The sequence below is a fragment of the Molossus molossus genome, unplaced genomic scaffold (assembly GCF_014108415.1).
Source record: "Molossus molossus isolate mMolMol1 unplaced genomic scaffold, mMolMol1.p scaffold_m16_p_12, whole genome shotgun sequence".
In the NCBI taxonomy this organism is placed as follows: Eukaryota; Metazoa; Chordata; class Mammalia; order Chiroptera; family Molossidae; genus Molossus; species Molossus molossus.
The window spans coordinates 30,224,901-30,249,742 of NW_023425347.1; the positions used below are offsets into that span (position 1 = coordinate 30,224,901).

General features: G+C 41.6%; 1 protein-coding gene and 1 pseudogene across 2 annotated transcripts in view; one reads left to right on the forward strand and one right to left on the reverse strand.

The window, feature by feature from the left end:
• The window catches only part of FNBP1L (formin binding protein 1 like), a 120,741-nt gene extending 98,799 nt beyond the window's left edge, over window positions 1-21,942 (reverse strand). For both annotated transcript variants that reach the window (XM_036256923.1, XM_036256922.1), the window contains exon 1: window positions 21,691-21,942. In XM_036256923.1, coding sequence (XP_036112816.1) covers window positions 21,691-21,714 — 24 coding nt within the window. In that variant the 5' untranslated portion in view covers window positions 21,715-21,942. The remainder of the gene's footprint in view (window positions 1-21,690) is intronic.
• LOC118626899 lies at window positions 12,154-12,411 on the forward strand (annotated as a pseudogene).
• Window positions 21,943-24,842: the final 2,900 nt, after the last annotated feature.

Consider the following 24,842-nt stretch of genomic DNA (forward strand, 5'->3'; position numbering starts at 1 on the left):
GGGTGGCAGCCACTCGTTGTGTCCCTTCACATTGATGTTTCTCTCTCTCTCTCTCTCTCTCTCTTCCTCTCTCTCCCTCCCGCTCTATCTGAACAAAAAATGGAAAAATGTCCTCGGGTGAGGATAAAAAAAAAAAAAAGTTAAGTGCTCTGTGAATAACAGCCTATTTGTTTTGTTTCATGAGAACTGCAGGTTTTATAATTTGTTTTTCCCATTTGAAAAAGGGCCTCACGCCATGTTTGAGAACCTTTGCCCTAAACTCACTCTTCTGTCCTCTCATACACACCTGTTGCCTATAGTGCCTAATCATTTTTCAGATCTCTGTTAACATCCTTTCCACAGGTTGATATCATCTTATAGAATTTTTTGTTCCTTTCTTTCATTCCTTTGTGTGACTATTTGATTAACAGCTCTCCTTTCGCCCTGGCTGATTTGGCTCAGCGGTTAGAGCAGTGGCCCATGGTCTGCGTTTGATTCTCAGTCAAGGGCACGTACCTGGGTTGCAGGTTCAAGCCCCGGTCAGGGTCATGGGGGAGGCAACCAATGAATGTCTCTCTCTCACATAGATGTTTCTTCTTTCTCTCTCTCTGTCTCTACCTCCCTCCCTTCCACTCTATCTGAAAATCAATGGCAAAATATCCTCAGGTGAGGATAAACAACAACAACAACAAATAGCTCTCCTTTCTACCATGCCTGTTTTGCTCACATTATATCCTCAACGCTTAGCTCAACACTCAGTCATTTACTGGATTTAATGAATGAGTAATAACTGCCATCTATGCCAGGTATTGTGCTGAGTGTTTTACATACAGTCTCACCTGATGGTAGGTATAATAAGTACTACTATTTTACAAAATGTGAAAAGTAAGGCTCAGTGTTTAGGAGCTAGTAAATGACACTAGGCTGGTGGGAAATACAAAGAATTAAAAATAAATCCTGTGCTAAGAACTTACACTCTACTAAGAAATGAATAAATGCTTTAAGTGAACACTGAGTAAGTTACATACTATTTGTATATTAGTATTGCAATATTGGTGTTTGATCTGATATCTTATGTGATGTTTTAATGTACTAATATACTAATACAATTAAAGAAGAAAAATAATTTAGATGTATAGATATTGCAAAAAGAGAAGGAAGAGTATCAATATTTGCAGATCTGACATCACAATACCTGGAAAACTCAAGAAAATGACTGAAAAACTACTACAAATTTTTTTTTAATTCAGTAGAAAACAAGATACAGAATTATTAATATGGAAAAATCAGTCACTTTAATATATACAACTACCAGTTGGAATATCTTCATTAGCAAGGAAGTTTGAGGGGGAAAATCCCCAGTGTCTATATCATATAGTCTCACCTTATTCTACTACCTTAGAATAAAGTCCAAATTATTTTAAGAATGGCCTATCAGGCTCTGCCCACCATCCTTCTAGCTTCATCTCACACCACTCCACCCCCACCCCCAAACTCTGAGCACAAGACATACCGATCTCTTAATAACTCTAAGAAATTATTGATAGAATCACCATGGTAAGATTTTTGTTGTTGTTAATCCTCACTGGAGGATAATTTTCCATTGATTTTTTAAGATAAGAGTAGAAGGAAGGTGGGGGTGGGGTGGAGAAGAGGGAGAAACATCAATGTGAGAGAGACACATCGACTTGTTGCCTCCTGCATGACCGGACCACATGACCCGACCAGAGCCGGGGATCAAAACTGTAACCTAGGTAGTGCCCTTGACCAGGAATCCAACCCACCACCCTCAGTCCACCAGCTACCTGCTGAGCCAAACCAGCTAGGGCCTCAGTGAAGATTTTTTTAAATCTACAGAATAAATCAAAACCTCTGGACTATCAGAAGGTGAATGTAGGAATGATCAACCTTTTACCTAACCAAGAAACAATTAGAACAGATAAAAAAAGGAAGCAGGTTCTCAACTTGGATAATACAGTCAAATTATTAAGAAAAAGGGAGAAAAAAAATGTAACTTCAATTAATATAACATTCTACCTATGCTATAAATGAGTAAATGAGTACCACTGCAATGTTTGTAATCTTGCATCATTTAAAAAGAACATTACCATTATTCTTCTCAGAATAAAACCGAAAAACAACCAAAATATCTTAGTTACAAGCATTAACTAAAATTTGCAATAAAATTCAGAATTCCAAAGTTCATGTATGAATTATGCAGAGGATTTCATTATTTTTAATTATCTCCTAAACCTCAACTCACCTGGCCTTTCATGGCTGAAATACTTACCTTTAGCAACAGAAAAGCCTTCTATGTAGACAATGAAAAGCACTGCCATCATAGAGCTAAGGGAAGCAAGCCAGGTGGACTGCCAGTTTGCTGAAGTTTCTTAGCAAAAGTAAAAGATAGCATAGCTAACATTTACACTTGAATTTTAAAATTCTCAAATTAAATGCCAAAATCAAACATCTCTTAGTTCAAAGGAGTTGCTGAGAAGAAATGTCAAATATATACTATCTTCTTAGTATTACAATTAAATTTCTCCTTTTCTCAATACAGTACCACTGCCATCAATATTAGTTTTTATTTCTATTTTACTAATATATACCACCACGGGATATTAAGGTTACTATATTTAAAAAGTTACCTGAGGAGAACAGATATTTCTCCAAAGAAGATATACAAATGCACAAAAGGCACATGAAAAAATGCTCAACGTCATTTTCCAGAAGGTAAAAGCAAATCAAAACCACAATGAGGTACCACTCATTGGCTATAATACTCACTCTGATGGCTATAATCAAAGTCAGATGATACCAAGTTTTGGAAAAGATGTGAAGAAATCAGAACCATATATTGCTGGTGAGAGGGAGTTCTCAAATAGTTAAATGTAGAGTTACCACATGATCCAGCTATTGCACTCTTCAGTATATGCCAAGAGAAATAAAAATATATGTCCACACAAAAACTTAATGTTCACAGCAGCGTTATTTACAACAGTCTATAGCAGAAACCCAAATGTCCATCAACTGATAAGTTAATAAAATGTGCTATATGCATACAATGAAGCATTACTCAGTATAAAAAAGAATTACCTATATATACTATAACATGGATGAATCTTGAAAACATTATGCTTATTGAAAAATGCAGTCACAGGTCTCCGGTCCTCCTGTTCGACAGAGAGCCAACTGTATTGGGTGCTTGGTCACTGGGGTTACTTTTAACTCTGGCAAAGTAAGTATTGTCACCATCAATGATCCCTTCAATCACCTCAACTATATGGTTTTCATATTCCAGCATGATTCTACCCATGGCAAGTTCAAAGGTACAGTCAAGGCTGAGAACGAGAAACCTGTCATCAATGGAAAGCCCACTTCCATTTTCCAGGAGCAAGATCCTACCAACATCAAATGCGGGTGATGCTGGTGCTGAATATGTTGTGGAGTTCACTGGTTTCTTCAATACCATGGAGAAGGCTGGGGCTCACTTGAAGAGTAGAGCCAAGAGGGTCATCATCTCTGCCTCTTCTGCAGATGCCATAATTGTGATGGGTGTGAACCTGGACAAGACTGTCAGCAATGCCTTCTTCCATCACCAACTGTTTGGCCCTCCTGGCAAAGGTCATCCAGGACAACTCTGGAATCGTGGAGGGACTCAGAACCACAGTCCGTGCCATCACTGCTACCCAGAAGACCATGGGTGGCCCCTCTGGGAAGCTGTGGCGTAATGGCCAAGGAGCTACCCAAAACATCATCCCTGTTTCTACTGTCATTGACAAGGCTGTGGACAAGATCATCCCTGAGCTGAATGGGATGCTCACTGGCATGGCCTTCTGTGTTGCCACCTCCAATGTGTCGGTTGTGGATCTGACCTGCCACCTGAAGCAAGCTGCAAAATACGATGACATCAAGAAGGTAGTGAAGCAAGCATCAGAAGGCCCCCTCAAGGGCATCCTAGGTTATACTGAGGACCAAGTTGTCTCCTGCAACTTTAACTCCTCCACCTCTGATGCTGGGGATGGCACTGCCGTCAATGACCACTCTGTCAAGATCATTTCCTGGTATGACAATGTATTTGGCTACAGCAACCGGGTGGTGGACCTTATGGTCCACATGACCTCCAAGGAATAAGAGCCCCCTAAACCACCAGCCCCAGCAAGAGAACGAGAGGCCCGCAGCAGCTGGGGAGTTCTTACCCCACATTGATCCCCCAACACATTGAGAATCTCCTGATCTCCATTGTTTCCATCCCAGACCCCCTGAGGACCTTGTCATTCATCAACAATAAAGTTCACTGTACAAAAAAATAAATTAAAAAAAGGAAAATGCCAGTTGCAAGTGACCACATATTGTATGATTCCAGTTATATGAAATGTCCGGGATAAGCACATCTTTAGAGGAAGACTAGTGGTTTCCTAAAGCTGGTGTTGGGAGAAGGGGAAACAGTGTGATTCCTAATAGGTACTAGCTATCTTTTTAGGGCAATAAAATGTCACAGAAGCCCTGGCTGGTTTGGCTCTGTGGTTGGAGGGTCAGCCTGCAGACCAGAGAATCCCAGGTTTGGTTCCCACTAGGGGCATATACCGGAAAAAAAAAGTCACAGAAAAAGACCAGGGTCAGCCAGGAGGGTTAGAAACGAGGGAGGAATGAAAAGGTAGAGCACAGAGGATATTTAGGGCAGTGGAAAACTACTCTGTATGATATTATAATGTTAACTATATGTCATTATACATTTGTCTAAAACCACAGTATGGCCCTGGCTGGTTTGGCTCAGCGGCTAGAGCACTGGCTTGTGGACCAGAGAGTCCCGGGTTCGGTTCCTGCTAAAGGCATGTACCTCGGTTGCAGTTTGTCCCTGGCCCCGGTTGGGGTTGTGTGGGTGGCGACCACTCGATGTGTCTCTCTCACATCGATGTTGCTCCCCCCCCCCGCTCTATTTGAAGATAAATGCGAAAAAAAATAAAACCACAGAATGAATAAACACCAAGAGTGAACCCTAATATAAACTATGAACTTGGGGTGACATGACGTGCCAATGTAGGTTCATTAATTATAACTCTGGTGGAGGATGTTGATAATGGGGGAAGCTATGCATATGTGGAGGCAAGAGACATATGGGAAATCTCTACCTTCTGTTCAATTTGGCTATGAACTTAAAACTGCTCTTTAAAATCTATTTAAAAAATCAGTGGTTGGGGTAGTGAGGGATGAGCAGATATTGGCAAGGGGGAGTAAATGTTTTAATTGTAGTAAAATCATTAACACAAAATTTACCATCTTAGCCATTTTAAGTGTACAATTCAATGATATTAAGTTGCGCAACCATCAACCATTATCCATCACCAGAATTCTTTTCATCTCCCATACTGAAACTCTATACCCATTCATCAGTAACTCATTTCCCCCTCCCCCCATCCCCAGCAACCACAATTCTACTTTCTGTCTCCATGAATCTGACTACTCTAGATACCTTTTATAAATGCAACTATCCAGTATTTGTCTTTTCATGACTGGTTTAATTTAGCATAATGTCCTCAAGATTCACTCATGTTTGTAACATATGCCAGTATTTCCTTCCTAAATTTTTAAGGCTGAATAATATTCTATTGTACCTATACATCATTTTTATCCATTTATATGTGAATGAATACCTGGTTTGCTTCTACCTTCTGGTTACTGTGAATAATGTTATAAGCACAGCTGTACAAATATCTCTTCAAAACCCTGCTTTCAATTCTTCTGGGTATATATCCAGAAGTAGACTTACTGGATCATATGGTAATTCTATGGTTACTTTTTAAGGAACTATTTTCACCATGGCTGCACCATTCTATATTCCCACCAATAGTACACAAGGGTTCTAATTTCTTCACATGGTCATCAATACTTGTTATTTTCTACTGTTTTTATAGTAGCCATCCTAATGGGTGTGAGATAGGCCACAGTGGATTTTTAAGAGATGAAACTATTCTATATGCTCTTGGAATAGTGGACACTTGGCATTATACATGTCAAAACCTACAGAACTTCACACATAACTGTAATGTATGCAACTTTTTTTTTTTTAGTTTTTTTTTTCCTCATTGATTTTTAGAGAAAGAGGAAGTGAGAGGGAGAGATAGAAACATCGATGAGTGAGAACATCAACTGGCCACCTCCGGCATGCCCCCCACTGGGGATTTGGCCCATAACCTGGGCATGTACCCTGACCAGGAACTGAACCGGTGACCTCTTGGTGCATGGGTCGACGCTCAACCACTAAGCCACACCGACCAGGCAACGTATGCAACTTTAAAAAAAAAAAATCATTGAGAGAGTCAGAAAACCCAGGAAAGAATACAGACTGTGATTAAGAAAATACAATTATATTGCAAATATATGGAACAACCTCACTTAAGAGGATGAGGGGAATGTTGCTGACCTAAGTAACTTTGAAAATGAGGATTCTGTAAGACTAAAGGGAAAAGGAACTGCAAATAAGTGCTGTGCTCTAGTTGATATCGTTGTTCACTGGGAACTATAGGTTAATAACTCTGATATTGCTTGCAATAAATATATACGGAAAAAGAACAATTAAGCAAATGGATATCAGTTGAAAGGGGTTAAGAATGGGAATTTACAGATACATAAGGAAAAGAGGCTAGAAGACCCTGGCTGGTTTGGCTCAGCAGTTAGAGTGTTGGCCTGCGGTCCAGAGAGACCGGGGTTCGGTTCTCACTAAGGGCACGTACCTCAGTTGCAGTTTGTCCCAGGCCCTGGTTGGGTCATGCGGGAAGCAGTCATTCAATGTATCCCTTTCACATCAATGTGCCCCCCTCCCCCGCTCACCTGAACAAACAATGGAAAAATGTCCTCAGGTGAGGATTAAAAAAAAAAAAAAAAAGAGGATAGAAGAATACAAATGGTAATGGAATAAAGTTGAAGGCATCAGTAAGAATTTATGTAATTAATCTAGATACAGATGGTTACATATAGAAATATTTGTAGACGTGTATATATGCAGATTAGCAAACACATATATTTCTTTGTTTTATCATCTGAGAGAGACTAAAAGAAATTAAATACCAGTGGCACAAGCACACCTAGCACCCATTTCTTGGTTTCTAAATCCATTCTCCAATAAAGACACCACGGCTCTGCCCTGGCCAGTTTAGCTCAGCAGTTAGAGCATCGGCCTGCAGTCCAGAGAGACCCAGGTTTGGTTCGCGCTAAGGGCACGTACCTCGGTTACGATTCATCCTGGCCCTGGTTGGGTTGTGCAAGAGGCAGTCACTTGATGTGTCCCTTTCACGTCGATGTTTCTCTCTCCCTCCCTCCCTCCCACTCTATCTGAACAAAAAATGGAAAAATGTCCTTGGGTGAGGATAAAAAAAAAAGAAACCACAGCTCTTTAAAAAACTGCTGATTCTAGGACTGAGGCAGAAAATATTCAAGATGAGACTGGACCACTTGTAGTCCCAGAAAGTAAGGAACTTTAAAAAATGAAATTTGATGGAGATAATGTTATGGGGCACAGGAGCCAAAAGAAAAACTTCCAATGGCCAAAGCTAGAACAAAATAAATATAGTAGTATTGGATTATAGCCCAAAGTATGAAATAAATATCCCTGAGTCCTTATTGATATAAATGACTGAATAAATTAATAAATGAAGAGAGACAAATATCCCATTCAGAGGAATTCCAGATAAATTATGTAGCTATTCCACCCTAAAAGAAGAGCATAATTTCTAAATCACTGCACATTGTGACTTCCTTCCAGAGAATACAATATAGATAGAGGAGAAAAATAACTTTACAGCCCTGACTGGGTAGCTCAGTTGGATGAAGTATCATGCCAAAACGCCAAGGTTGCAAGGGTCAATCCCAAGTCAGGGCACATACAAGAATCAACCAATGAGTGCATGAATGAGTGAAACAACAAGTCAATGTTCCTCTCTCTTTCATTCTTTCTCTCTCTCCCCTGCTTCCCCTCTTTCTAAAATCAATAGATTAAGTAATAATAATTTTACAGTAGAATAACCTGACAAACACTACTTCAGCCACATGATCAAGATCAATATCAATTGATAAATTCTGTTGATAATATGTACCCTTGAAATGATGTGATGAAAATGACACATGCTATTTTTCTCAAAACCCATAACTCCGGTCTGATCATGAGAAAAACATCAGACAAAATCCAACAGAGGGGCATCGTATAATATACCTGACCAGTACTTCTCTAAACTCTCAAGGTCATCAAACACAAGAAACGTCAAAGAAAATGGCACAGGAAAGAAGTGGCTAAGAAGACATGACAACTAAATGTAACGTGGAACAGAAAAAAACATTAAATAAAAACTAAGGAAATCTAACTTTAGTTAATAATCAATCACTATTAGTTCATTAATTGTAACAAATATACCATTCTAATGTATCAATTTATAGAGGAAAAAAGCCCTGGCTGGTTTGGCTAAGCAGTTAAGAGCGTCAGCCAACAGACCAAAGAGTCGTGGGTTTGATTCCAGTCAAGGGCATATACTTTGGTTGCAGTTTGGTCCCCAGCCCTGGTCGGGGGTCATGTGGGAGGCAACCAGTCAATGTGTCTCTCTCACATCAGTGTTTCTTTCTTTCTCTCTCTCTCTCTCTCTCTCCTCATCCCTCCCTCCCACTCTACCTGAAAATAAATGGAAAAATATCCTTGGGTGAGGATTTACAAAATAATAATAATAATAATAATAAATAAATAAAGAGGAAAAAGAGATGCCCAACTGGTGTGGTTCAGTGGATTGAGCATCGTCCCATGGACAGAGAGGTCCCAGTTCAATTCCTAGTCAGGTCACATGAACATACCCAGGTTGAGGGCTCAGTCCCCAGTAGGGGGCGTGCATAAGGCAGCTGATGGACGTTTCTCTCTCACATTGATGTTTCTATCTGTTTCCTGTTCTCTCTCTAAAAAAATCAATAAAAACATATTTTTTTAAAAAAAATAGGAAGGAAGGAGAGAGAGAGAGAAGGAAGGGAGGGAGGGAGGGAGAGAGGGAGGGAGGGAGGGAGGGAGGGAAGGAAGGAAGCAAGCAAGCAAGCAAGCAAGCAAGCAAATGCCAGGCTGATCGCTCTTACTCTTTGGAGGCAATTTTATAGCTTGGTATTATATTTAGGTGCCTAAAAAGACCTGGGTAATTACAGGATATCTTTATTGTTTCCAACATTCAGGAAAACTTTCCACTCGCAAAACAAACTTCTGGCCTTCTTATTTCAGAACCCTTTCATCAGTCCCTGCAATGCCTTCACTCAGTCTGGGGTCAAGTCAACTTCACCACACCCTGTCCATCTGGACACTTGCTCAAAACACCCATCTGTTCTGACAGGTGAAATAAGTATGGCACGGAGGGACAAGAAGAAAGCAGCCCACAGATTCCAGTTAAGACGCACAAGCCCTTCACCACCAGGCCTCTTAAAATGATGATGGGCTGTGTTAGACCCCTAAAGACCTCATCTCTAAAATATCTGCTCTGCCACTTATATTATGGCCTTTTCTTAACTCCCATGCTATTATTCACATATATACGTAGAAGATATATACATATCTTCCACAAAGCCATCATTAACTCACTGGGGACAAAGACCATAAATGCTATGTTCTGAGGTACCTTATACCTATCCCTTCTTCCTTTCTAACAGAACTCTAATTTTGTGAAGTGGCAATGTGCCCAACTTTGGACAGTGAGAGCTAAGGGGAAGTTTGTTGTGGAGACTCTGGGAAAGCTTTAGCATTCCCAATGAACAGACATAGTTGATGTTGTTCCTCTTTTTTTTTGGCCTTAAATACAGACATAATGGTTGGAGCTGCACCACCTTGCAACCCTGAGGGAAAGTCCAAAAAAACTGCACAGATGACCCTGTTAGTGTTGAGTTCATTAACTCATGTCAGTGACTGCCTACCTCCAAATTTGTCATACAAGACAAATAAACTATTTAAGTACCTGTTAAAAAAAGAATCAAGTGTGACTCTCAACACCATAAAGAGCCATGAAAAATGTGACTTCAAAAGAAAGACTACAGCCCTGGCTAGTTTGGCTCAGCGGTTAGAGCGTCGATCCACTGACCAAAGAGTTGCGGGTTCAATTCTGGTCAAGGGCAAGTGGTTGTGGTTTGATCCCCAGTTCCAGTCAGCATTCTGCAGGAGACGGCCAATCGATGTGTCTCTACCACATCAGTGTTTCTCCCCCCCACCCCCCTCCGCCCTGCTCTGTCTAAAGATCAATAGAGAAATATGTTCAGGTGAAGATTAAAGGAAAGACTATAGACACCTCAGAAAGAATAGTACACCTTGTGTGCTTTCACATTAGGAATGGAAAAGAGGTAGAGGATCTGAACAATCCCACAAAATTCCTTAAAGTAGTGGTTCTCAACCCTCTTAATGCCGCGACCCTTTAATACAGTTCCTCATGTTGTGGTGACCCCCAACCATAAAATTATTTTCGTTGCTACTTCATAATTGTAATTTTGCTACTGTTGTGTCTTAGGCGATCCCTGTGAAAGGGTCATTCGACCCCCAAAAGGGTCGCAACCCCACAGGTTGAGAACCGCTGCCTTAAAGGGACCAAAAACTTCATGCAGCCTAAACCCTAAACTAACAGGTAGGCTTTAATCTTGATAGATTAAGATAGACCCCCAAGGTCCTGGGATCACTACATATTTAAGGAAAGTTGCTAACATAAAGGAAAGGAAGCAAAACTCCCAAAGAGAAATAAAAATACTTGGAGGGTAAGGATATTATGCAAGAATAAGAAACTAAACACAACAAAACAAAAACCTATCTTTGATAAACACAAAGATATTGCTCCAAGATGCAAGTAGAAGATGCTATATTATTACTTTCTTAATATGTTTTCATTGATTTTTTTAGAGAGAGAGAGACAGAAACACCAATGTGAGAGAAACATCAATCAGCTGCCTCTTGCACACCTCTTACTGGGGATCGAGCCCAAAACCTGGGCATGTGCCCTGACCGCAAAATCGAACTAGGATCTCTTAGTCCATGGGACAACGCTCAATCCACTGAGCCACACTGGCCAGGCGATGCTCTTTTAAAAGTATATTCAGAAAACAAACCAAAAACAGCTCTTAGAAATTAAAAAGTTGAAAGTGAGGAAAAATTTAGAACCCAGTAAGGAAAAACAGCACATAAACTACTTTTTCCCTGAGGATATTTGCCAATCCTGAAAAGCAGGATCTTTGTATTGATAACGTAGCAAGAGTTATGGGGACAGAAATCAAAATCCAACAACCACACACTGGAATTTCAAGTCCTGAACTTGATTTAGGGTGGTCTAGACAAGGAGTGACCCAGGCTCGTGGCAAAAGAAAATACAAATTCTATACATACAATGGAATACTACAAACTAACCATAGGAGGATGATTCTCACAGACATCATGTTAAGTTAAAGAAGTCAGAGGAAATAGAGGACATACAGCATGATATCATTTATGTGAAGTTAAAAAAATACCTACAAAACTAATCAATGACAATACACATCAGAACAGTGGTACATTACTGAAGATGTCATAAGGGAGATTCTATATCTTGATCTTTGTGGGACTTACCTAAGTATATTCACTAAAAAAAATCTTGATGTTGTCCATATAAGATTTGAATACTTTAATGTATGAGTGTTGTAGCATTTTAATGAAACTTTTTAAAATGAAGGTAAATAAAAACTGTTTAACAAATATTAACCATACTCAGTCTTGGAAAAGAATTTTTTCATTATTTTATTTATTTTTTTTTTTATCCTAACCTGAGGACATTTTTCCATTTTTTTGTTCAGATAGAATGGGAGGGGGAGAAAGAGAGAGAAATATCAATGTGAAAGGGACACATTGAGTGGCTGCCACTCGCACGACCCACAGGGCCGGGGACAAACTGCAACTGAGGTACGTGCCCTCAGCGGGAACTGAACCCGGGTCTCTCTGGACTGCAGGCTGATGCTCTAACCACTGAGCAAAACCAGCCAGGGCAGTCTTGGAAAATATTAAAGGATGTTTATTTAATTTAGTTCACAGTCTAAGTCCACAAGGTTGGTTCCAAAGTAATGGTTCCTGTGTTTATTTAAAAGCTATTTACCACTTTGCTGAGGGTCACAATGAGATGCAAGCAGCTTCAGAGCGACTTAGGAGTCAGCAACATGGCAGAAGACATCAAGACCAAAATCAACAACTACCAGAATGTCCTTTTTGACAGCCGCTTCTCCAACTAGAACCAGACCAGGAACTGTTGGCAGAACTACCTGGACTTCCACAACCGTGAGAAGGCAGTGACCACTAGAGGGGATGATGTCTCGTGCAAAAGGTACCTGTGTGTGTACAAGTCCCTTTGCCCCATACCCTGGGTGTTGGGCTGGGATGATGGTCTGGCAGAAGGCACATTTCCTGGGGAGATCTGAACTGGCTCCACCAAGGGGGACCTGGGTACATCCTACTCTGGGATTATAAATCATAGCTTAACTGATAATAACTACCTGTTGAAAGTGTAAGGTTAAAAAAAAAATTTTTTTTTAATGATATTTACCACAGCAGTTTCAATTACCTTGTTAATCATTTATGCTAAGAAAAAAATCTCAATTAACCACCATTAACATTTGTCAAAAATCTCCTTAACACTGTACTTTCTGAAATCAATCTTTTGTGTTTTCCCAATTCATTCTCAATTTACATTTACGTTATTCTTACATATAACCATCAATCAATACTCAAAGCATATAACAATAGAAAATGTTCATTCTCATTTTTAGAATCCATAGGGCCATATCAGTAATCATTTGTATTCAAATCAAGGAAATGGGAATTCTAGACTTAAGTAAATTGAGATAAATTTCATATGAACAGCACAACTAGTTATATGTCCAGATTAGACAAAGGATCTCTAAATTTAAACAACGCTATGAGAACTACACATGCTGAGGGGGGAAAAAAACATTTAGTATTCACAACAGAATTTAATGATAGTTATAGCAATTCATTGATTCCTTTATTCAACAAACATTTCAGTGCTTATTATACTCCTATTGCTTTTCTACAAATTAGGTACACAACAGGAATATAGCAGGAACAAAACAGATGATTTTTACTCACTAGAAACAACAATGATGTGCCAAAAATAGGAAAATGTGCCCTGGCTTAATACTCAGTCAAGGTTGTAGGTTCAATCCCGGGTCAGGGCACATACAAGAATCAACCAATAAATGCATAAGTAAATGGAACAACAAATAGATGTTTCTCTTTCTTTCTTTCTCTGCCCACTCCCCTCCTCTCTATTTAAAATCACTAATTTTTAAATTTTTTTTTAGCCAAGGCGACGTGGCTCAGTTGATTGAGCATCATCCCATGGACTAAGAGGTCCCTATTCGATTCCTAGTCAGGGCACATGCCTGGATTTCAGGCTCGATCCCCAGTAGGGAGTGTGCGGGAGACAGCCGATCGATGTTTCTCTCTCACATCGATGTTTCTATCTCTCTCTAAAAAGAAAAATCAATAAAAATATATTTTTAAAAAATTATTGTTTTAATTATTTTTTTATAACAGGAAAATCTAACCCTAGAAATATATGCTTTTTCAAACTATAACAAATATATAATATTTCACATATTTCATGAGGTATTGTTAAAGTCTGATTAGTTCTCTATCAAAAAAAAAATTGCTCCTAAGCCCCAATTATTAATGACTAATTTGGTTTTATAGGAGCATTTTACAAAAAATTGTATTCTTATTATTCTACACTTATTTCTCTTGGGCTCCACACAAATTCCTTTTTCTTTATTGGTTTTAGAGAGAGAAGAAAGGAGAGGGAGAGAAATAGAAACATCGATGAGAGAGAACATCAATTGGCTGCCTCCTGCATGCCCCCCACTGGGGATTTGGCCCACAACCTGGGCATGTGCCCTGACCAGGAATCGAACTGGCAACCTCTTGGTACATAGGTCGACGCTCAACCAGTGAGCCACACCGGCCGGACTCCACACAAATTCTAAATGCTGAATCCCACATTACAAAAAGCAGTCAGACATCATCTTACAAAGAGGTAGTTTCAAAGAACTAGTAAATAAAAATTCTGTAAACATAATCTAACACAATTTATTGCAGGGAAAAGGAGAAAATGCTACAAGCACATATGACAATATTAAAATTAACTGTAACCCCAACAGATTATTTTAAGTACAACTTGCGATTTTAAAGCATCTATCATTCTATCATCAATTAAGCAGCAGTATCTCAAAATATCCTAACCTATTTTTATTACATGAGAAATTTAGTCCATAAACCAGCTAATGATACTAGCAATAAAAACAAAACTGAGGGGGTGAGGGATCAAATCTTAACTGCATTTTCCCAATGAACACCTCTCACCCTCAGAAAAAGCACTGGAACTAAACTGATACAAAAATAAATTAAGCCCTGGCCGGTTCGGCTCAGCGGTTAGAGCGTCAGCATGCGGTCCAGAGAGACCCGGGTTTGGTTCCCGCTAAGGGCACGTACCTCAGTTGCAGTTTGTCCCCGGCCCTGGTTGGTCATGCAGGTGGCAGCCACTCGATGTGTCCCTTTCACATCGATGTTTCTCTCTCTCTCTCTCTCTTTTCCTCTCTCTCCCTCCCACTCTACCTCAACAAAAAAATGGAAAAATGTCCTCAGGTGAGGATAAAAATAAATTAAATAAATAAATTAAGTCACAGATAAAAGGCAAAGGGAAAAAAACAGTATAAAACAAACTGCAGGAATAATATGTTAAAAAATACAAGTGATTTCAGAACCAATAACATATTATTAAAGGAATCAACATCCTTCAAATATTCTTTACAGAGGTGATCAAAGCAATATAACCTTCATCTCCTAAAACCCAGAGGAATTTCTCCTACTACTATCAAAGGATTCAGAAGAGATAATCCCTTCTGCTTAACAAAGATTTCTTTCTGTGGATTCTTTAATGGTCTAAAAACCGAGTAACTAAGTGTGAGTGCACGCGCACGCGCTTGCTGGCTCGCGCTCTCTCTCTCTCTCTCTTCATGAATTTAAATCAAGCATTCGGCCAGATGGGACCTCTAAGTCAGGTCCCATTCTACCCTTCATCACTACTTTCTTTTAGGCATCCTACACTCAAATTCAAGCCAAACCCAACCACTTATACCCAGGTCAGTCCAGTAAACATTTACTAAAGATCCTGGTAGTGTCAAGCTCTATGCTAGGCAGTATGCTGAGCTGAGGATACAGCAATGAATCAGACAATGACTAAGTAATGAGTAAGGCATGATCTCTGCCCTCTAGGAACTTCTCAGGAATCCCCATATGCAAAACCTTCCTTACTCCAAATATCTTTTTGGTATGTCTAATATACTATACATAGCCTGAGCTAATATACAGAACAGCTTTTGCTTCCTATAAAACAAAACTTTTATATAATCTTTTCTTACTAATTTTTAAATGCTGTAGGTATGATTATGTTTCCCAAAACAGAATTTTTCATTTTTGCTACTGAGCCAAAAATGTTTAAGGGCCATAGATTATTAAATACGATGCCAGTTGTAGGTACATAGAAGGTGCTCATAATCATTAATATTCATTAAACCATTAATATTCTCTTGTCCTGTATTCTGCCTAAAAACATGAGTTAACATATAGGAAAAAGAAGGTAGAATTGGTTTTAAGTTTCCAGCCAAACCCACATTCTGTAGACTGGGGAAAGAAAGAATAAATTTTTTGTTGTCGTTAATCCTTATCCAAGGATATTTTTTCCACTGATTTTTAGAGAGTGTGGGAAGGAGGGGGGAAGGGGAGAGAAGAGGAGGGGGAAAGATGGAGAGAGAGAGAAAAAAACATTGATGTGAGAGAGACACATTGATTGGTTGCCTCCCACACATGCCCACCTCTGGCCAGGGATCAAACCTGCAACCCAGGTACATGCCCTTGACCGGGAATAAAACCCACGACCCTTCCAGTGCTCAGGTCAACATTCTAACCACTGAACCACACCATCCAGGGCAGGAGTAAATGTTTTAAGATAAAGGCAGGGAAGGAGAATGGAAATGAGAAGTTTAAGGAATTAGCAATGCAAAGGAGATACCAGTTAGAGGCAACTCTCCAGCTCCCACCTTATTATAGCCAGGACAGAATCAAAGCAGAAAAAGGTGTCTTGATTAATTCTCATCCTCCTTAACAAATAACATCTGTACGTAACATCAAACACGACAGTTTCTACCAACAAAAAGGAATGTAAAATATAAATATTATACCATGACCATTTTCCAAAGATTTGAATGCACAAGAAACTGTAATATAAGGTGGTAGTCCCATAAGAAAGGTAATATCCAGAGTGTGTAGTCTGGAGGTAAGGGGTTGATAGGAACTGGTCAACAGAGGACATTCTGAACAGTGGTGTCAATGTAGGGGAGAATTTGGAGTTAAAAAAGTACCTCAAAATGACTATATGTTTCCTCACAAAGTGTTGCTATTGTAAGCCTTCATAAATCTCACCATGCATTGCATAGCGCTTCCCTACAACAGACACAATACTTTTATTTTTTAAACTAAACCAAATTCCTACAGCAGTCTCATGGCCTTTGAAAAAGCAATACGTTCACATTGATAAAGGAGTTTTCTTTGTCAACCTCCTCTAAATAACTGCCTTCTAAAAAATGTGAAGTAAAACTAAAGTCGATAGTACAGACATGATCTAACCATATAGACTACAATGGGACCAAATTCCTTTCTTCAAGACAAGGAGAGACAGACACACATTGATTGGTTGCCCCCCCCCCTCCCCGCACAACCCTGAATGGGACAGGAGATGGAGATCGAACACGCAACCCAGGTAATATGCCCTTAACCAGGAATCAAACCCTCCACCCTTTGGTGCAACCCAGGTAATATGCCCTTAACCAGGAATCAAACCCTCTACCCTTTGGTCCAAGGGCCAATGCTGAGCCAAACCAGCCAGGGCCAGGATGCACTTATTAATCAGCAACCAATACTCTGGGTAATGCAAAGAACTGGGGGGTTTTTTGGTACGTTCCCCTTGCGGGAACCGAACCAGGGACTCTCTGGTCCGCAGGCCGAGGCTCCAACCACTGAGACAAACCAGCAAGGGCAATGCAAGGAACTGTTAATTCAAGTGAGCAAAATATGCATGATCACCTACAGGCATTGACGTAGGCAGTGGTAACAAAGAAAACAATTAAACTCAAGCCCTACATTCAAGGACTCAAAAGTCTAGTACACTTAACAAAATAAATGTTAAAATAGAAGTGCTATATAAAGTGCTATGAGGACAGAAATAAGAAAGAATTAAATTAAAGGGTTAAGACTGGAGGTGTTACTTAAATAATCCACTGAATCTACAGTTCAATCTACATTTTCCATTCCTTCCAAAAAGACATAAGCTTTGTTAAATACACTTAGCTAATAATAAGATAAAAATAACAATGGTATTTAAGTAATACACTCTAAAAACTAAGGGCCAAAAAAATCACATAGACCAGGAAACTAAGGCATAAAAAAAGGTTTGTTTATAAACTCCTATAAATTAAGTCAGATATTTGAAGCTACCCTCTAACTTTCAGGCTAGTTACCTCATTTCCCTTGGGGGACAAATTTTTAAATAAATCATGAACATGAATATGATGTGTTCAGCCATATTTTTTTCATATCTACAAACCATACTCACAACCATACTTTTCATACTCACATCCATACTTTTTTTTTTCTGTTGAACTCTGGCTCCTCAAAAAACTAAAAAGCCATCTCCTAATAAATAAAACTTTCTGACTAAACACAGAACTTCTCCAATCTCTAAAATTCCCTTATTTGTAAAAAGAGCTAATAATTACATGAAAGCACTAATACATATTTTTATTCTTTTTGATTCAACCATTCTTCCTGTGGTAATAAAATATCAACACAGCCCGGCCAGTGTGGCTCAGTGGTTGAGGGTCAACCCATGCACCAAGAGGTCACCGGTTCAATGGTTCAATTCCTGGTCAGGGCACATGCCCAGGTTGTGGGCCAAATCCCCAGTGGGGGGCATGCAGGCAGAAGCCAATGATGTTCTCTTTCATCAATGTTTCTATCTCTCTCCCTCTTCCTCTCTCTCTAAACAAACAAACAAAAAATAAATTAAAAAAAAACCTTTTTTTAAATCAACACAATAAACAATGCCTAAGATGCAACCTAATAATGACACTGCATCCTGAAGAAAGGAAGACACTGTCCTCTGTTATTACCTACAACAGAGAACACAGAACCGAGAACCAAGTCCCTACCTTACTTAAAGACTCAATTGGAACATTAGCAATTCCTTTAAACACAGCTCAAATTTATTACCAGTTAATTCATATCACCTCAGAGGTACACATCAAAAGTCTGACAACCAATTTGACCTATCCCTATTAGTTCTGTCCTGCAGAATCATTATTGGAGTGGTTCTCTTTACTTTATTCTTTATTCTCAATTTTAAAATAAGATTTAAGAAGCACTGCCCAGCCAGTGTGGCTCAGTGGTTGAGCATCAACCCACCAAGAGGTCGCCAGTTCAATTCCTGGTCAGAGCACATGCCCAGGTTGTGGGCCTGATGGGGGGTGGGGGGGAGGGGGCAAGCAGGAGGCAGCCAGTTGATGTTCTCTCTCATCGATGCTTCTATCTCTCTCTCCCTCTCCCTTCCTCTCTCTGTAAAAATCAATAAAGAAAAAAAAAAAGACTTAAGAAGCATTAAAACAGCAATACAACTCCAATGAATATTATAAAAAATAAACCTAAGTGTGAGTGCATAACTGCATATCATTTTCTGTAACAACATGGTCTCTCAATAATTAAACCTTCCGGACAGTAACAAGATTCTAAACATGAAATAACATGAGAACTGGTTTATAAATTCAAAATTTCAAGAGAAGTTTCCCAACCTCAAATTCCTCAATGACAAAAGCACAGTACAGGTGTTTGTTACAATCCACTGGAATCATAATATTCTTTTTCAAAACTGAGAACAGTAAAAACAGAAAGTCTAGTCAAATTTTTCTAAGGTCTCTTCTGGTCCCAATAGTTCTCTACACCGACTTCTACTTATCTAAGGTTTAAGCATCCAGTCCATATTAATTGATTCTATGATATTTAGTTCCTAATAAACGTTTCCCTCAAATCCTCAAACCACTAAAAAATTTAAAACATGGAGATTAAATTTTAAGAGAAAAAATTTTAACATTTTTTATAATTTCCAAAAGTTACTAGAACAGAAATTCCTATCTCTTCTACAGTTTACCTTTTCAAATTGTTATTAAAATGCTGAAAGTAGCCCTGGCCGGTTTGGCTCAGCAGTTAGAGCTTCGACCTGCGGTCCAGAGAGATCAGGGTTCGGTTCCCGCTAAGGGCACTTACCTTGGTTGCAGTTTGTCCCCAGCCCTGGTTGGGTTGTGCAGGTGGCAACCACTTGATGTGTTCCCTTCAAATCGATGTTTCTCTCTCTCTCTGTTCCTTGCTCTCCCTCCCAACTCTATCTGAACAAAAATGGAAAAAATGTCCTCGGGTGAGGATTTAAAAAAAATAATGCTGAAACTAGCCTGGTCGGTGTGGCTTAGTGGATTAAGCGTCCTCCCATGGACTGAAGGGTCCTGGTTTGATTCCAGGTCAGGGCACATGCTCAGGTTGTGGGATCAATCCCCAGCAAGGGGGAGTGCAAGGCAGCCCATAGTGCTTCTCTCTCACATTGGTGTTTCTATCTCTCTCTCCCTTCCTCTCTCTTAAAAAAAAATAAATAAATAAATTTTTCTTCCTTGAGAGAGAGAGGAAGGGAGGGAGAGAGAGAACCTACACAGGGATTAAACCTACAACCTGGGTATGTGCCCTGACCAGGAATCGAACCTGCAACCTTTGGGTATAAGGGACAATGCTTCAACCAACTGAGCCACACCAACCAGGGATAAAAGAACATTTAAAATTGTATTTCAGTGTTCATTAAAATATTACACTGTTGCTTCTTAAAACTGGTTTTCTACATGTGATACAAAATGATTTTTAAAATAAATTAAAAGTCTAAGTAATATCCCTCCACTGTTTTCCTTTGTGTAATTTTTAAAATCTGAAACATGGGTCATTTAATTATGTAAAAACAAAAATACTTTCTGATTCTAAAAATGAAAAAAAAAACCTACACCCATATCCTTTAACTGATAGCACACTATAATCAAATATAGAAGGTAGCAAACCACACACTATAATCAATTATAGAATGTACAAAGCCAAAGGGAAAAGACTAATAACACCTCAGAATCTAACCAAAGTAAAATGTAATTCTTGTACCCTATAATCCTCCCCAATATAAGAAAAATTAATGCTATGTAAGAAACTAAATGAATAGGCTCCTGAGGTATTTTCTCTGGTATGTTTACAGACTTAAGCACGTATCCATAACGTAACAGAAGACACCTGGGCTGGCTAAGTAGGTGTTCAACTAGATGAACTCGAAAGTCGCTTTCAGTTCTAAGATTCCCAATCTATGAAACGTAAAAAATTAACATAAAACATTTTGCCCTTCAATTAACTGATCTGCCTTCATTTCAATCCTAAATGCACGTACAGGAACTAAAAAGTCCTTTCTCTGCAGTGATTTCACGAGATCCTGGTTAACAAAAGGCACGGGAAATGTGCACAGGTGGGATAATAGGGGAGTGGCTGGCTGAAGTCGGGCGGCTCTCGGGACAGCGCCCCCACGCCCACGGCTCCTCCGCTGCACCTGAGAAATCACTGCCCTCCACACTTGCACCCTTCGGCGGTGGCGTGGCGAGCGAATTCGGAGACCTGTTACAGCCCGCTCGCACCTTGGCCAGACGCTGGGCATTGTCTGAGCCCAAGCAAGGCAAGGAAGAAAGAGACAGAAAAAAGGGGAAACGTGCGAGAATAAAGGACGGTAGGGGGGAGTAAAGCAATCGGGAAGCCGTACGCTTTGGCGAAATTGGCTTCCCTGTGGATCACTCAATTTAATTCAGATCCCAAAAGCCAACCCCCTCGGCCCAAGGTAGCAGCCGAGGTGGCCCAGCCGCAGTCCCCGCAGCTACGGGGTGCGAAGCACGCAGACGGGGAGAGGGAAATGGGCGTGTGGGCTGGGCCTGACCGGCCGGAGGCCGGGCTCCGAACAAAGCCGCCGGACTCCCCCTACCTGGGGCCAGAACGGCGGACGGCGGCTGGCGGCGCCTCGCGGCTCCCGGTGCCGCCCGGGCCCGGCGACGCCCTCGCCCCGGGGACCCTCGCCCGGGCGGGGGACGGCGACGGGCCCCCTCCCCGCCCGAGAACAGCGCCCCTTCGGGACAATGGGCCCCCTCCCCCGCCTCCAGGCGGGGAGATACAAAGGCAGAGAAGCGCGGGCCCGCACGCAGCCAGGCGCCCGGAAAGTGAAGGCGGAGGAGGGAGAGGGCTCGGGAGAGGATGGCGGCGGACGCGGGAGCCCGCGGGCCGCACCTCCCGCGGTCCGAGGCGCTGCCCTCAGCCCCACCGCGGCGGCGGAGGCGGGAGCGCAGACCAGCAGCCCCTGCAGCCCCGGCCGAGAGGGTCTGCACACAAAGAGGAGCGGGACCCCAACCTCCGCCAGGGGCGGGGACGGCCGCTGCGCCCTGGCCGCCGACGGTCAGCGGCACCTTCCACCCGCGCCCCTCGGGGTCCGGGGTCCGCGGGGCGCCCCTCTCGCTACTCACCCACAGCTCCGTGCCCCAGCTCATGGCGGAACTTGAAGCGACTCGGGCCGTCTGGCTGCCCCGCTCTCCGTCCGTCGGCTCTGCCGTCAGTCTGCACGACCTCCCACTGGCTGGCCGGCGGGCTCGCGGTTCTCCTGCGCTGCCTCCGAAGGTGCCGCCACCGCCGGGCTCCCCAGTGAGTGAGAGAGTCGACTGGAGAAGCCACCGCCGACGCCGCGTCCCCGCCTCCCGGAGCCGGCAGGGAGGGGGCCGGAGCCGAGGGGAGGCGGGACGGGGAGGGGGGTGGGGGCGGGGCGCGGTGCACCCTGGGATTGGGGCGGACCCGCGCTCTCCCGGCCGCAGCCGGTAGGGTCCGGCCGCTGGAGGGTCCACCACCTGCCCCGAGTCTTTTCCCGCCCTCACCTCGGGTCTCGGATGTTCTCACCGCCGCTGCCATCTGGATCTCTCTTTCCAAGATGGAAGAGGGAGAGAAACAAAAGGCGCCCACCGCCTTTCTCTGCTCCGAGCCCCCTTGGAGGAGACAACGCCAGTCACCCTCCCTTCCTGCATCTTCTCCTCCACTTGGGAGAAACCCTGACAAGGAAACCTCTTCCAAATCCTTGGGTTTAGACTGTGGAGAGTTGTGTTGTATTTGTAAGGTGGTCTTGGGAATCACTAAAATGTGTAGAGGTTGAGTATCAAATGTGAATGCAACGTGCCCCTGATTCTATTTTTAATAAAACATTTTTAATTGTATAAGCTCTGTCAGGAAATCATAAAAAGAGGCAGATCTTGCAGCATTCACTTTGGGATGTCGCTATGACACGAGATGGAACGGGGACACTTGTGTGCCAAGCTCTCACCTGCAGAAATGAGAACGGAGCTTGCCTGTCTTCTGAAATGGGCACCTTGTGTATGAGGATTGCAAGGGCGCCAGATTCCTCCCCAGTTATGCAGAGTCTATTCAAACTTCAGGTATCACTCACTGAGAAAGTCAGAACCTTGGAGGAAGGTCCACCATTTCCTTTTTCCTCTGTGGAGTTACATCCCGGCCTTTCTGAGCAATCATTAACTGCAGTCAGCAAGTTTGGATGTGCTACTAGATATCAAGGAAGCTTAACAACTCCCTAACAAGCTTTAGCATTAATTGCTTGTCTTCTAAACATCCACACTTTCAATCAGTAAAGTACTCCTCAATGTGACAAAGACAGCTGAGTGAGTGTCTTAAGAAGTTCTCCCTAAAAAGGAACCTTCATACACTGCAGGTGGGAATGTAGACTGGTACAGCCACTGTGGGAAACAGTATGGAGGGTCCTCCAAAAATTAACAATAGAACTACCACATGACCCAGCAATTCCCCTTCTGGGTATCTACCCCCAAAAAACTGAAAACATTTATTTATAAAGATATATGTAGCCATGGCCAATTTGGCTCAGCAGTTAGAGCATTAGCCTGCAGACCAAAGAGTCATGGGTTCGATTCTGGTCAAGGGCAGGTACCTTGATTTTAGTTCGGTCCAGCCCTGGTCTGGGTCGTGAGAGAGGCAAACAGTCGATGTGTCTCTTTCACATCGATATCTCTCTCTCTCTCTCCGTCTCTCTCTCTCTCTATCTCTCTCTCCCTCTCTTTCTCCCTCCCTCCCACTCTGTCTGAAAGTAAATAGAAAAATATCCTTGTGTAAGGATTTTTAAAAAAGATATGTACCCCTATGTTTATGGCAACATTATTCATGATAGCCAAGTATCGTTCAATGGATGATTAGATAAAGAAGATGTGGTGCAGTTGAATACTACTCAGCCATAAGAAAGGATAAAATACTGCCATTTGGGACAATATGGATCTTGAGAGTATCATGCTAAATGAAATAAGTCAGACAGAAAAGGACAAGAACCATGTGATTTCACTCATGTGGGAGTAAAACAGAAAGCAACAAATAAACTCACAGACACAACAGTATGAAGGTTACCAGAGGGAAAGGTGGGTGGGGAGAGAATGAAGAGGGTCAGGGGGTCAAATACATGGTGAAGAGGGAGACTAGGCTTTGGGCGGTGAGTACACAGTGCGATATACAGATGATATATCCTAAAACTGACCCCTGAAACTATATCAGTAACCAGTGTCACCCCAATAAATTTTAAAAATAAAAAAACAAATAATAAAAATAAAAAGATCTCCCTACCAGCATGTCTGCATTTGAAACTCCTCCGCTGTAGGGCCTGCTCAGGTGCCCCAATCTCTTCACTTCAGTCTTTGTCCCTGCGTAGCTGTGCTCCCTCCTGAGGTTGAGGCAAAGAGCCTGAGCCTTCCTGGGGTCCAGCCACCACTCTTGCCCAGTTCTCGGCTGCCCTTCCCTGAGACCAGCCTGAGCACACAAACACCCTCTTCCAAATGGGTTATGGCCAAATTTTAAATGCTTGAGTATGACAATATTTTTCTGTACTGCTTCTTAAAGTTTATTTATATCACCTAACTGCTATTTACCTCTGCCCTCCCTTCCTCTCACTCCCTAGACATCATGAATGTATTAGCAATTACAAGTGACATTTATTAGTAATGGAAAATATATTTATTAAATGGATGTCTCATTATTTAGAACCATTCTGATACTAATGTTAAACAAAAACTTTGGAGACCAAAGGTTTTCCTGAAAGAAAGAGTTTATTGAGCCACATGCTATCCAGGGAAAGAGAAGAGACCAGCTCCTGTGGCACGCAGTCTATACCAGCAGCAGCAGAGGAAGACGACAAACCTTTCACAGTCCTGAGGTTGACCAGGCCTTCTTTATTTTTTATTCTTATTAAAAAAATTTTTTTGTTTAATATTTTAGAGAGAAAGGAAGGGAGAGGGAGAGATAGAAACATCAATGAGAGAGAACATCGACCAGCCGCCTCCTGCATGCCCTGCACTGGGGATTTGGCCCACAACCTGGGCATGTGCCCTGATCAGGAATTGAACCGGCAACCCCTTGGTGCATAGGTTGACACTCATCCACTGAGCCACACAGGCTGAGTCTAGGTCTTTTTCATACAATGAGTTTGAAGAAGAATAATGAAGTTGTTTGAAAGAATTTATATCGGCCATATATAAAGGGAAGCTGGAATAGGTGAATAGTTGCAATTGTTGCTCTGAATTGGTTGTGGGCAACAGTCTGGAAAGTTCGCGGATCAGCAGAA